General features: G+C 37.3%; 1 protein-coding gene across 1 annotated transcript in view; it reads right to left on the bottom strand.

The window, feature by feature from the left end:
- Positions 1-15,652, bottom strand: part of Focad (focadhesin) — a 267,544-nt gene that overhangs the window by 197,128 nt on the left and 54,764 nt on the right. The window contains exon 6 of the mRNA XM_048358113.1: positions 3,282-3,383. Within this exon, the coding sequence (XP_048214070.1) occupies positions 3,282-3,383 (102 nt within the window). The remainder of the gene's footprint in view (positions 1-3,281; positions 3,384-15,652) is intronic.

The raw sequence follows: 15,652 nt of genomic DNA, 5'->3' as shown, positions 1-15,652 counted from the left end.
TGTATTGTACATTTCCTGTTTGGTATCTGATTAGTAGCTATCACTCCAGTGGGGTATGAAATTGTCATGGCTTACATAGAAAAAGAAAAATAATAAGACAACCTGAAATCCCAAAGTGATTAAGAAAATTTTAAATGTGAACAATTGTACCAGTATCTATAGACAAGTTTTTTACTGATGTTACCCACTAACAGAGACATACTAAAAATGACCTAAAATAACAGTCAAAAACTTGAGGCTTAGCAGAACACTATACCTGTAATCTTACCTACACAGAAGGCTGAAACCTGGAAGATCAAGGTTTAAAGCCAGCCTGGGCAGAAAATTCTGTGAGACTCTATCTCCAATTAACCAGAAAAAAAAGATGAACTAGAGCTGTGGCTTAAGTAGTAGAGAGCCCACTGTGGGTGAAAAAAAGCCAAACAAGGGCTGAAAGTACTGACTTGAGCATCAATTCTATTAGTGACACACCAAATAACCTGGAGTAAGTCATGTATTGCTCTTCCTGGCTCCCTCAGGTGGGAAATTATGTAGTTAGAGTAGATAACTTTAATTATCCGGGCCTCTCAAGTCTATCATATCATTGTCCAAAACTCTAAGTTCCATGAAGGTAAACGTGAAAGCTTAACAATACAGGCCTTCAATAAATGACTGTAAAACTCAATTTATAAACCTAATGCTGCTGTAGTGTGCTAGTGGCTCATGCCTTTAATCCTAGCTACTCTGGAGGCTGAGATTTAAGAACCATGGCTCGAAGCTAGCCTAGGCAGGAAAGTCTGTAAGACTCTTATCTCCAATTAACCAGTAAAAAGTCAACAGTGGAGCTGCGGATCAAGTGGTAAACAACAGCCTTAAGGGGAAAAAAAGCTCAGGGATGGCAACCAGGCCCTGAGTTCAAGCCTCAGGACTGACACTAAAACAAAATAAAAACAAAAACAGAAAACCCAAAAAAAGCTAGCATAAAGAAATAGTGACATTTCAAGCCATACAAATACTTAAATACAAACATAAGTAGTGAGTTTGAATACCAATTCCTAGTACAAAAAGAATGAGAATTCAGGTTACCACTATAATGTTTTTGCCTTCTTCCACAGTTGTGAATCACTACTCATATTCTCCATTACCATCATCCCCACATTTCCTTCTAAACAACAACTTAAACTAAGTGAATTACTTTCAAAATTAAATCTCAGGAAAAAAATTGTCTGCTGAAGAAAAAAATACAGCCAGAATTATCCATTTCATCCTAAGAATATACCATAGTGCAAAAATAAAAATTGGACAACTGGAATTAGTCTTTGCCAATAAATATAATTTAGAATTTCCAAATGACTCTAGATACTGTGACACCTGAGAATTTAACGTATTTTAAAGAGGAGGCAAAAGAGATATGTTAGAAAAATAGAACATAATCAACTAATGGTCTTCTCTCCACATGACAATCTAGTCACATTTCATTAAAATAACTACTCTCCCATCCCATCCCAATATTCCCTTGAAATAAATATAATGAAACAGTGGATGTAGTACTTGTCAACTCACTAAAGCATTTGAAAAGAGATGCATTCTTAAAACTTATCCTAAAATCAACCTTAGTGATAAATTTGGCATAAGGGCAAAGTTTTTATAATGTACCAACTTATCAAGACCCTGCCACAAAATACAATAAATTTTAAGAAGGAATGTACAAGGCTCTGGAGACAGTTTGTAGGGTGTGCATGTGTTTTGTGTGTGTGTGTGTGAGAGAGAGATTTCTAAGACATTCCTCAAACCCCTATGCAATTCATGAGCCTAATTTACAGAAACTCAAACACCTATAAACATGTGAGGAATCCAAGGATGATGGTCCACACCTGTATTCTTCTCATTTGGAGAGCTGAGGCAGAGGATAACAAGTGTAAGATCAGTTTGGGCTACATAGTCCCAGGCCAGGTAAAATCCTATCTCAAAATCAAACAGAAAAGGAAAAGGAAATGGAAAGGAAAGGGGAAGAAGGAAGGGGGAAGGAAAAGGAGAAGGAAGAAGGAAGAAAAGGGAAGGAGAACAAAGAAAATGTCCTGAGCATTACTAGAACAAAGACTAATGAAACACAGCCCTTGCCCTCTAGCAGGTTCCACAGTTAACAGAGAATAACTACAGGATCATGTCCTAAGTGTAGTGATGCTAGAAATCACAACTGCAACTTACTATGAAAGTACACAGAGAGCGACACTCAATTGAGCTTGTAGTAAATAAGAATTACTAGGCATGGGATGTAAAGAGAAAGATTTAAAATAAGAGAACTTAGGATGGGAGTAGATAAGACCTAAGAGAGATAGGTAGACACTAACAAGCCAAAGCAAGAAAAGGAGCAGCACTCCTCCCTGTGGAGAACCAAAAGCAAATCAGTTCACTGCTAAAGAATAAGTTAATGAGATGAACACTGAGAAGACAAAAGCAGTGACAAATGTCAGAACCTACCATAATGGAAACTGACATTAGATTTTATCCTACAGTCAAGGAAGTTTCAAACATCTCCAGAAACCAATTATTTGTTGTTTTCCATAGAAAGCTTCTGTAATGCATTGGTAGGTAAGGCTTATACAAACAGAGCTGAAGGGGTGCAGGCACTCTCCAGCAAAGTCCATATATTGCAAATACAGTTGAAAACCACAGCTAGAGCTAAGCAAAAATGGTGCTACAAAAGATTTTCTCTTCTGATAAATTACTCTAATGAACACTTAAGGAATGGATGTGAGCTGGATGAGAGTGTAAGCAGAGATCACAACTAGGAATGAGTGGCAACAGCCACAAGAGATGATGAGTTGAAGCAGTGCCATGTAGCAGACAGAAAATGGAGAGTAGCTCTGAGGCCCATCAGAAGGCCTTGGTGACACCAAGCTAATTTATATATGGTGACTATCTGATCACATGTGGCAAGATTACTTAATTCCAGTTGGCAAGTTTCTACTAATTAGATTAAATCATTAGTGATTTTTCAGGGGGAAAGAACCTATTTCCTATACATATGATATAACCATTTACTGACTATTCCTAATCAACTTTCCTAACCACTAACCAATACTTTGATAACAGCTTTTCTTATACTCTATATTTCAACAACCAATGAGCTAGATTATTTTTCTCTTACTCATAATACGAAAGTAGAAAAACAACAACTAGCTCTTGGATTCTCTTTTCTTCATAAGAAAATATTATAATCATATAAGCCTTTTGAAAATTAAAAAAATATAGTTCTAAAATTAACATATACCTGTTTAATTTGTTATATTTTATATTACCTTTCAGAGCACTGCCGGAAAAAGGCTGTCAGCTGCTGCAAAAGTACTGGCCAGCAATCAGGTCTGTGTTCCAGGACAGTGATCAAAGGCTGAGGATGATTTCTGAAAAATACAGAAAGTTACATTGGAAGCTGTCATTTCAGGACTACACATTCTCAATATCTAAGTATAGCAACAACATGCCAACATCATCTAGAGACTTTTTCTAGGACTCATAATGTCACAAAACTATCATTTCTTGCACTAAGTGCAAAGATGGTTCATTAGAACTGACTGTTTCATTTTATCTATTTGGGGGAGGAAAGAGGAGGAAAGAAAAAAAGGAAAGGGAAGAGGGAAAGGGAAAGGACGAGGAGAACAACCATGACCCAGAGTCTCAAAGATCCAAATTTGAGACCAGAGTCTACAAATGAACAGTTCTAATTCTGGCCAAGCTGCTGAATTTAGTTGCTCTCTCAAATCCACCCCTGAGTCCTGTGTTGATACAGTCTCACACTCTTCTTACTATTCTATTTCTATACCAGGAAGGTTCCTTTTCTTTCCTACCTAATGCCCAACTTGTAAGTACTAAATTGCAGTCTCTATTTCCCACTTTCTGCCTTCCTCTCAGTGAGTGGTTCTGTGAAGGCCCAGCAAAGGAAAGATGAAGGAAAACAAAATATGCCTTCAGTCTCAAAAAGAAAATTATCCAAGCTGAAATGCTTGCAATTACAGTTGAATAGGAATTAATCTTATTTGAATTAACATTCATTAAAATACAGATTTTTAAGTGTCTTAAGCATAAGATATAAATTCTGAAAACATTTAGCTAGAAAAAGAAAAATAAGACAATCATCTATCATTTTAAGCAATTCAAAAGGCTGTTCATGGCAAGGCACCAGTGGCTTTCATCTGTAATCCTAGAAACTCGGGTGTCTGAGATCTACGGATCATCATGACTCAAAGCTAGCCTTGGCAGGAGTCCATTAAACTCTTATCTCCAACTAATCCACCAAAACCACAGAAGTAGAACTGTGGCTCAAGTGTATAGCACCAACTCCGGAAAAGCTAAAGAACAGTACACAGACCCTGATTTCAAGCCCCAGTACTGGCACAAAAAAAAAGAAAAGAAAAAAATCTGTAACTGTACAAGATTTTCAAACTATTAAATGCCAATAAACTTTTTAGCTATTGTTGATATTAATCTTTCTCCCAAAGAAAAGAGTAAGATTTTAAGTGTTCATTGTATAAAAGAAAATTCTTTCCCTTGGTGGTACTCGAGTTTGAATTCATGGCCTCATACTTGCTAGGCTTGCTTGTTGACTGGTACTCTTAACACTTGAGCTATGCCTCCAGCCTTGCTTTTTGCTGGTTTATTTGGAGATGGAGTATAGGAGACTTTTCTTCGCAGGCTGGCCTTAAACCAACAACTTCTGGATCTCAGCCTCCTGGGTAGCTAAGACTACAAATATAAGCCACGAGCACCCAGATAAATTTAATTTTTAAACACACACACACACACACACACACACACACACACACTTGACATATAACCATCAGTTATGTCAAATGATTTTTAATTGAATAATTTATTTTTGAGGTGCTAGGGGGATCAAACCAAGGTCTTTTACATGCTACCTAACATCTGTGCCATGGACCTATATTCCCGAGTCTTCAAATGTTTTGTGGGGTTTTTTTGGCCAGTCCTGGGGCTTGAACTCAGGGCCTAAGCAACGTCCCTGGCTTCGTTTTACACAAGGTTAACATTCTACCACTTAAGCCACTATGCCATTTCTAGCTTTTTCTATATGTGGTGCTGAAGAATCAAACCTAGGGCTTTCTGTATGTAAGGCAAGCACTCTACCATGTAGCTATCTTCCCAGTCCCTTCAAATGATTTTTTAAATACTGCCTTCTTGATAAATTTCTAAGCATAACAGTTCAATCAACATATCAGCATCACCTATGTAACTGTACATGCAAATTCTCAAGGCTCAACTCAAACTTAACAATAACCCTACAGAAAATTAAAATGTGTTCCTCTAATACAGTGTTACTCAACCTTGATTACATGCCAGATTGTCTGTGGTGCTCTTATCAATACCTAGGTCTGTTATCTTGCAGTTTCTGGGAATGGTGTTCATGGACTAGCAATTTTTCTAGGAAACTCTACAGGTGATTTGAATGTATAACCATGATGAAAACTGTTATAAGTAAAAATCACTAGAGAGGGAAGGGATATTAAAGTAGAAAATCTTCTGAAAATTTTTTTCTTTGTTAAAAACAGAAAATCATAGTGGGTCTATCACATTGAAATACAACACTGGTGTTGTATACCTCTGTGACACTACTACACAATTTCTGGATATTATAACACCCTCTATTTATTTTCTCCTCAAGCTCACCTACTCTATCATGTACTCACTTCACAGGCTGGCAGCCTCCTGCTTGTTAAAGCACAGGCTATTTCTAACTGCCAAATTGTCACCATTGCTAAAGGATGGCTCCAAGCAACTTTTTATGCCAAATCACAAAAATCCATGTTTCCAAATCCCAAACCCTTTGGCTGTCTAGAATCTACTCTCACTCTAGTTGCCACAGACACAAAGAAGCAAATATTATAAATCCTAAAGTCCACGCAAGTATATCACATCAGATAAAATTGTTAAGCTGAATGTTCAGTAGGTCATGTCCAGTTAAAATGTTCAAATAAAAAGATAAGAATAGGAAACTGTCATTAGTGTTGCTATAGGCATTCTTCTGATGGACTATCTTGGCATAAAGGGAGCAGTGGGTAGGATAAGCATTAATCTTCCAGCTAATGGTGGCATCTATGACTACTTAAGAAGAAAATCCATGATGTTTATGATACTAAAGTACTGAACTACTTTTCAGTATTCTTATAAGTCATCCTCTTATCCTTCTGACCCCTTACTACACTAAAGGGAAGAAAAAAAGGCTACTATGGAACCCTTTTAAAACATGATAATCTGGGTACAGAAGTCTTGGTTGGTAGTTATTTTTATTTAGGGTTTCGTATACTTCATTCCAGGCTCTCCTTGCTTTCATGGTCTCTGCTGAGAAGTCTGGGGGTAATTCTGATTGCTTTTCCTTTATATGTGATTGTTTTCTTCTCCCTAACAGCTTTAAGGATTCTTTCCTTGTACTCTATTGATCCTGTTTTGATCACAATGTGTCGGTGGGATGTCCTATTTTGGTCTGGTCGGTTTGGGGTTCTAAATGCTTTTTTTATCTGTATAGGCCTTTCCTTCTGGATATTTGGGAAGTGAACTGAACACCTCAGGGGGGGAAAAGGTAAGGGGGAAGGGGGGGTATGAGGGACAAGGTAACAAACAGTACAAGAAATGTATCCAATGCCTAACATATGAAACTGTAACCTCTCTGTACATCAGTTTGATAATAAAAATTTGAAAAAAAAAAAAAGAAAATGAAAAAAACAACATGATAATCTGTCTTGAGTTATGCAAAACAACTGTGACCAAACCAGATTGAAATAGTCAATCATGATCAAATTCTAAAGTCTTTTACGGTAATATGTTTATCAAAAGCTAACAGTAGCTGGAAGCTGTTGGCCCATGCCTTTAATCCTAGCTATTGAGGGAGGTTGAGATCTGAGGATCACATTCAAATTCACCCTAGGCAGGAAAGTCTGAGAGACTCATCTCCAATTAACCACCAGAAAACTGAAAGTAACAATGTGGCTCAAAGTGGTAGAGTGCTAGCTTTGAGCAAAAGAGCTCAGAGATAGTGCCCAGACTGAGTTCAAGCCCCATCATGAATAAATAAATAAGTTAACAGTAGGTATATCTAAGAACACATTACAAACTAGAAAGCACAAAACAGAAAAGAAATGTGGGAGGGGGCATAATCTTATTCTAATAAATGGCATTAAATAATATAAAAGCTAATCTGGGTATGACAGAAAATACATTCCTATTTAAAAATATTATAACTGGCACATTTAAAATACCATAAGGCTAAGTATAGTTCATTCATGATGTAGTCAAGAATTACTTATTAAATTTGTAAAGTATTTAGGATTTTTATTTTGCTTCTCTTTTCACTTACTGCATTTTGGGCATGCTCATTTCTAATATGGCCAAATGAGAGAGGTCAAGGTAAATAAAAAACACACAATTTACACAAGTTTAACTTTGAAGTTTTATTGGTAAGACAGAAGGAGAGAGGGAAAAAGAGATGGGAAAAATAAAAAAGAGAGGAGGAGAGGGAAAGGGAGGGAAGGAATCAGATATAAAGGGAGAAGAGTGGGGAGGAGAAAGGAAAGGGAGGGAGAAGAGGGTTATGTTCTGAATTTACTTATTCCCAAATCTACTATTCACGTTATGAACAGTTGACTATCCTTTATTCAAAATGATGGGTGGCATGACCATACAATTAACCTGATCACTTGTAAAACTAACATTAAGCTGTACTTCTGAAGGAAAAAAAACCATACAGGGCTGTGAATATGGTCTAGTGGCAAGAGTGCCTACCGTATACATGAAGCCCTGGGTTCGATTCCTCAGCACCACATATATAGAAAATGACCAGAAGTGGCACTGTGTCTCAAGTGCACAAAAAAAAGCCAGAGACAGTGCTCGGGCTCTGAGTTCAAGGCCCAAGACTTGCAAAAAATAAAGTTAAAAAAAACATACGTACGTGTGGCACATCATAATTATTAGCTTTATAGGAGAACATCATTAGAATAATTTGTTGATATGTAGCTATGCCATTATATTAGATAAAACTGAAAATAGAGATGAGATAAAATAATTATGGAAAAGCAAGTTATGAAGTAGAAAGAACTCTAAATTTATATTCTCAATCTCCAACAAAGCATGGGATCCCAGGCAAGAGAATAAATCTTTCTTAGCCAGTTTCTTTATCTATAAAATGAGGTCAGATTAAATACCAGAGCTGAAGTTATATTAAGTCATACAGCCTCTAAAGTCTGAACCTTAGTATGCACAAGAGCAGAGGTGAAGGCAAACTCTAACAATAGCTATAAAAATGGCTCTTAACTACTAATAATTCTATGCCTACCTTAAATGGTTTTTGTTACTAAACCCTAAGGGCTCATTAAAAAAGATGCTTCTTATTATTTTATAAAGAAAAATGGAAATATAAAGTAAGAATGGTATCATTCTTCCAATTTTATTTCAGAGAGAAGTAAACCATTGTGTCTAGACGGGAATGTTTTTAAAATCAGAATTTCCTAAATCCTGGGATAGTCTGCCTTCGTCTTATGTGAGTAACAGTGTTTCTAAAGATGAAAATCAAAACAATGCAAACAACCAGGTCATCTTCCTTTGGCTGTTAGCACCTGTAGTCTCTCCTTTTTTTTTTTATTTTAACTTAGCATCATAGATGATATTCTTTGACATTTTCCCATTTCTTTGAGTTGCAAATATTTTAACTACTACTTTAAGTAAAGAATACAATATAATACCCAGCAAATGTAGTAACTCCATAAATATACACTAGCTTGGTTATTAGAAGAGTAAATTTGTATATTAAGGCATAAGCTTCTATGTCTTAATCGTTTTGTTTCTCTTTCACTGCTGAATGAACATCTACTATGAATGTAATTGTCTCTTACAAGCACCATACACTTTCCCCAAATCCTCTTTTTAAACACACTTAAATTGCAATTTAAGAATAAGCTGGATCATGTAAAAAAAAAAATTCTTGACCAAAACTCAACACTGTTCAGAGAAAACACAAAGCACAGAGAGCGGAGCAGAGGCAATGTGTCAGTGCTCCCCACCCTTTACCAATACTGTTGACAAAAGAATAAATACATGCATCTTACAGAATACAGGGGTGATGGGAAGAAGTGATATATGCATGGTTCCAGCACACTAGCAAGAGGCAATGAGAAAATAAGGTTTGCAACTAGATTCATCTTTCCAAGAATAAATACATCCATCTTAATAAAAAAGGAGGAAATAAAAAAAATTAAGTCTTGCAATAGGTAAATCAGAAAGCAAAAGTTATTTGTAACCTTTTGATCACCTCAACCTTCTTGTGACATCTCTGAATATCAGATAGCTATGATTTGATTTACATCATAAATTCAGCGACTGGCACAGATTGCCTTCTGTGTATGAGAAACAATGCCTGCAGTCACCATGCATTTTCATGCATGCAGCTGTGACCCGGGCATTTTCAGAGCATTGCGAAGCACTTACAACATCAAATATGCATTTTAAAAGCATTTCTTTACTTGCTCTGAATTTTGATTTGAAAGTACTGACTAGAAGCTGATGTTGTTCAAATCTCTGCAAAAAAAGTTAAATGATGTATAATAAAAATTATAAAGATTCCACCACAAATCCTACTATAGAAAGGAAAACATGAATTGTTACATATAAGATAATTTTAAAACATATTTTTATGTTTATCATAAAGATCCTATGAAAAAGATTCATTAGAGATTAATTTTTATATTTTTGCCTGATTATACTTTTTCTCTAGGCCTGCAAAATGGAATATATAAGATTTCTTTGAAAATTTTCTTCATATTACACTGTGTCTGCCCTTGCATTGACCCTTTCCTGGGATCCCTATTTTGAGAGCCAGAATTTTAATGCGAAGGTATCTGCCAAAGACAGCATTCTAGAGCTACTTTACGTACAAGCTAACATCTAGTACTTTGAAATCCAAAACCTTCCTTTCATTAAGTCACATACAATTACCACCAGAAAAATAAAGTAGAAAAAAGGAAACAGTCTAACAAAGCAAAAAGTATACAAACGTATATATAAACATATTTAAAGCATTCTATGGTGCTTATTATTAGCTGAAAATTATACATTAAAAAGAGATTATAGTTCAAGTGTGATCCCAAATCCTAGTGATAAAAGCTAGGTAATTAGAACATTCTTATCTTTATTTTCTCGGTCTTTATATAAAGATTTCTTAGCCAACCACTAGTGGATCATACCTATAATTCTAGCTACTTGGGAGGCTGATATCTGAGGATTGAGTTTCAACACCAGTCGAGGCAAACAAATTCAAGAGACTTTTATCTCCAACTGAGTAGCAAAAACCTGGAAGTAGAGCTGTGTCTCATGTGGTAGAGCACCAGCCTTGAGATAAAGAGCTAAGTAACAGCACACAAACACTGAGTATCAGCATCAAAAAAAAAAATCTGTAAGCCCTCTGAAATTATATGAAAATTTTGGACACATATATGTATGTATATTTTCTAAGAGAATGTCTAAATCTTTCAAGAGAATTCCAAAGGCTATGGCCATCTCCACCCAAAAGGGTAAATACCAATACTAAATTAAAGGTTAATATATCTGAAGTAATTACTTTAAACCGTTCTGGACTTTAAAGTTATTTTAAACAGTAAGTTAAAAGGAAAAGCCAAGCGGGGTGCCAGTGGCTCACACCTGTAATCCTAGCTACTCAGGTGGCTGAGATCTGAGGAACATGGTTCGAAGCCAGCCAAGGCAGAGAAGACCTGGTGAGTCTCTTATCTTCAATTAACCACTCAAAAACCAGAATGGCCCTGTGTCTCAAGTGGTAGAGCATTAGCTTTGAGCACAAAGAGGCTCAGGGATAGCACCCAGGCCCTGTGTTCAAGCCCCACAATCAAACAAAACAAGAAAGAGAGAGAGAGAAAGGGAGAGGGAGAAGGAGAAGGAGAGGGAGAGGGAGAGGGAGAGGGAGAGGGAGAGGGAGAGGGAGAGGGAGAGGGAGAGGGAGAGGGAGAGGGAGAGGGAGAGGGAGAGGGAGAGGGAGAGGGAGAGGGAGAGGGAGAGGGAGAGGGAGAGGGAGAGGGAAAGGGAGGAGGAGCAGGAGGAGGAGGGAGAGGAGGAGGAGGGGAGGGAGGGAGGGAGGGAGGGAGGGAGGGAGGGAGGGAGGGAGGGAAGGGGAAGCCTTCAATGACTTCCTTAAAATTCTGTCCTTGCTATGGCCTTGCATATCCTAGCTGTACCTATTTTCCCTGAGATTCTATCCAGGCCTCTTCCTCCCTTTGTACCTGAACTCCAGCCTCTCTGCCTTCTGTGGGCCCCTCTAGTGTGCTGAATTCTCTCACAAAATGCTTCCTACTTCCTTCTTGTGGCTCCTTCCACATAATCCATCAAAATGAGTAATAAGAGAAAGTGCAAAAATAGAAGAATATGTAGAAAAATTAAATTATCAAACTTAAAAAATGGGGCTTCTAGGGGCTGGGAATATGGCCTAGTGGAAAAGTGCTCACCTCGTATACATGAAGCCCTGGGTTCGATTCCTCAGCACCACATATATAGAAAAAGCCGGAAGTGGCACTGTGTGCTAGCCTTGAGCAAAAAGAAGCCAGGGACAGTGCTCAGGCCCTAAGTTCAAGCCCCAGGACTGGCCAAAAAAAAAAAAAAAAAAAAAGCAAAAAAATGGGGCTTCTTTCTGATATCCACAACCAAAAATTAGCCTTTGAGGACCTATATTGGTATTTATCTGAGATTTTCTCTTATTTTTGTACATTTGCTGACCCCATGAATAAATTTGTCTCCACTGATAAGTCAAAAAAATCAATATAAATTACTAAGTATCTCAATCTTTACAATGTACATCTTTAAAATTAGCTCTTCATCCAAATAAAGTATATAACACTACACAAGTAGGTACATAAATGTACATATAGTATGCCTAACTTTAATCTACTCAAAGTATCAAACTATCCACTACTATGAGCCTAATCACCCACTTGAGATCACACCATCTGCCAAATAATTTCATATTCCTTTATTTCAGAACGTACAGCTTGATGTTGATCAGACAAAACCTTCTCAAAAATAAGATTGTTAGCATTTGATACTTGTGCATATCAGCCACTGTCTGGCACATCAGGATGATGCACAATTTCTGAAACAAGCAGTTACTGCTCATGAATTCACTGCTATTTCCTCACTTGTGGTGACAGAAAATAGATCTTTAAAAGACTGCCATAATATGAATATGCAGAGAAAAAAATTAAGAGCAAAGGCACACGGTAAAATTTCAAGGGTTATGGCAGATTTCAAAGAAAATTAACCTCAAATATGTGACAAGTCATAAAAATTTATTCATCCTTGCAACCACAAATTTACAAAGAGGAATGTAATAGAGGTCTGAAATAAAAGATACCTTAATAGTAATAAAAAGAAAAAATGTTTAATAGTTTGAAAATGCTTAGCAAGTAGAAAAGAATTTCTAAAATTCTTAAAAAACCATAAACTTCCTAAAACAGAAGTCACAAGCTTGTTGCCCAAAATTTTAATATATGAGCATATATGCTTTGTCTATTGTGCATTTTGAGTGTGTAGGTCTTGGGACTTGAATTTGGGGTCTTGGTGCTGTCCCTCAGCTTTTTCCCTCAAGACTAATGCCTTACCACAGTGAGCCACAGATTCCCTTTTGGTTTTCTGATGGCTGGTATCACAGACTTTCCTGCCAAGCTGGCTTCAAAGCACAGTCCTCAAATCTAGCCTCCTGAATAGATAGGATTATAGGCATGAGACACCGACACCTGGCATATTCTCCACTTTAAAAAATTAGAACCAAGTGTCAATAGCTTACAAGTATAATCCTAGGTATTCAGGAGGCTGAGATTCAGATGATCAAGATTTGAGACCAATTCTGGCAAAAAGTTCATGAATGAATCCTCTACCTCAACCAATAAGCTGGGGGAATGGTGATATACTTGAGAGGGTTAGATTCAGATGATTGCAGTTTCAGAACAGAGCACAAAAAAAAGGTTGCAAGATTCCATCTCTTTCTCAGTGGAATAAGTTGGGCATGGTGGCATCAATTTGTCATCCCAGGTATAGCAGAAAATGTAAAATGAAGGATGCTATCTAGGCTAGCCGAAAAAATGAGATACTACCTAAAAAACAAATAAACCAAAGAGCAAAAAGACCGGGAAGTATGGTTCAAGTGGTAGAACACCTCTCTGCCTAGAAAGCCCAATGGCCTGAGCTCTAATCCCAGTATCATTTTTTTAAAAATTAAATAAGTTTCTTGCATTTCATGTAAAAAAACAGCTGACATATATTGAGAGATCTCAAGAACTGGAAACAAAGCCTATTGCCTCATTGCAATCGTGGGCTAGCAGTTCTCTTACCTTGTCTATGCATTAGGAATCTCATAGGAACTGCTGAAAAATTCCAGTACCTCAGATTAACCCCTTAGGCATTTCAGGCATGGGTATATTTAAAAGTTTATCAGAGGGGGGCTGGGAATATGGCCTAATGGCAAGAATGCTTGCCTCATATACATGAATCCCTGGGTTCAATTCCCCAGCACCACATATACAGAAAACGGCCACAGGTGGCACTGTGGCTCAAGTGTCAGAGAGCTAGCCTTGAGCAAAAAGAAGCCAGGGACACTGCTCAGGACTTAGGTCCAAGCCCCTGGACTGGCAAAAAAAAAAAAAAGTTTATCAGAGGGCTTTAGAACTCACAGAACAAGAGTTGTAGACTTACTTAATGCTCTTCAGTTACTCACAGTAACCAAATGCACTGCACTGACAGTTTGTTTTTTTTCTTAATTTTTATTGTCAAACTGATGTACAGAGAGGTTACAGTTTCATACGTTAGGCATTGGATACATTTCTTGTACTGTTTGTTACCTTCTCCCACATTCCCCCCTCTCCCCTCTCCCTTTCTCTTTCCCCCTCATGAATTGTTCAGTTGATTTACACCAAACAGTTTTGCAAGTATTGCTTTTGTAGTCGTTTGTCTTTTTACACTGTGTCTCTTGATTTTGGTATTCCCTTTCAGTTTCCTAGTTCTAATGCCAGTATACACAGTTTCCAATGTACAATAAGATACAGAGATAGTGCAGGTACAACCACCCAAAGGGGATACAAGAGGGTCATCAATAATAGAAGCTACGGTTTCACATCACATGTTGAAAGTAATTACAACAGTGATATAACAGTTGTTTCCATAACATGGAGTTCATTTCACTTAGCATCATCTTATGTGTTCATAAGGGTATAGCTATTGTGCTCGTGTTCCTCTGCTGTGACTTGCCTAAACCTGTGCTAATTATTCCCTATGAGGGAGACCATAGAATCCATGTTTCTTTGGGTCTGGCTCACTTCACTTAGTATAATTTTTTCCAAGTCCTTCCATTTCCTTACAAATGAGGCAATGTCATTCTTTCTGATAGAGGCATAAAATTCCATTGTGTATATGTACCACATTTTCCTGATCCATTCATCTACTGAGGGACATCTGGGTTGGTTCCATATTCTAGCTATGACAAATTGTGCTGCGATGAACATTGTTGTGCTGGTGGCTTTAGTGTATTCTTATTTGTGGTCTTTTAAGGCAGAACTAAGGAAATGGAAAAACCTCCCATGCTCCTGGATTGGGAGGATTAATATAATCAAAATGGCAATATTACCAAAGGCTATCTACAAAATCAATGCAATACCCATTAATTTCCCAACACCATTTTTAATGAAATAGAGGAAACAATCCAGAAATTCATATGGAACAATAAAAGACCCAGAATAGCAAAAACAATCCTAAGTAGAAAGAACAGTGCTGGAGGAATTATAATACTAAGCTTCAAGTTGTATTATAAAGCTATAGTAATAAAAAACAGCTTGGTATTGGCACCGGAACAGGCCTGAAGACCAATGGAACAGGATTGAAGACCCAGAAATGAACCCACAGAACTATGCCTACTTAATCTTTGATAAAGGAGCTTAAAAAATAGGATGGAAGAAAGATAGCCTCTTTAACAAATGGTGCTGGCAAAACTGGTTCAACACATGCAACAAACTAAAACTAGATCCTTATATATCACCCTGCACCAAAATCTATTCCAAATGGATCAAAGACCTCGAAATCAAAACAGATACCCTGAAAACACTAAAGGAAGGAGTAGAAGAAACACTTGGGCTCCTTGGCATAGGACAGAACTTCCTTAACAAAGATCCAGAAAGGCTACAAAGCAAAGAAAGGATGGACAAATGGGACTGCATCAAACTGCAGAGCTTCTTCAGGGCAAAGGACATAGCTCACAAGATAAACAGAAAGCCCACAGATTGGGAAAAGATCTTTACCGGCCATACAACAGACAAAGGCCTCATATCTAAAATATATGCAGAACTAAAAAAATTACATTCCTCCAAAACAAAACTGCAAAGAACCAATAGCCCTCTCAACAAGTGGGCTAAAGACTTACAAAGAAACTTCTCTGATGAGGAAATGAGAATGGCCAAGAGACATATGAAAAAGTGCCCTACATCACTGGCCATAAAAGAAATGCAAATCAAAACAACAATGAGATTCCATCTCACCGCATTAAGAATGTCCTATATCAAGAAAACTAATAATAACAAATGTTGGAGGGGATGTGGCCAAAAGGGAGCCCTACTTCATTGTT

Source organism: Perognathus longimembris, chromosome 1, assembly GCF_023159225.1.
Source record: "Perognathus longimembris pacificus isolate PPM17 chromosome 1, ASM2315922v1, whole genome shotgun sequence".
In the NCBI taxonomy this organism is placed as follows: Eukaryota; Metazoa; Chordata; class Mammalia; order Rodentia; family Heteromyidae; genus Perognathus; species Perognathus longimembris.
This window is presented reverse-complemented; position numbering and strand designations above follow the sequence as displayed.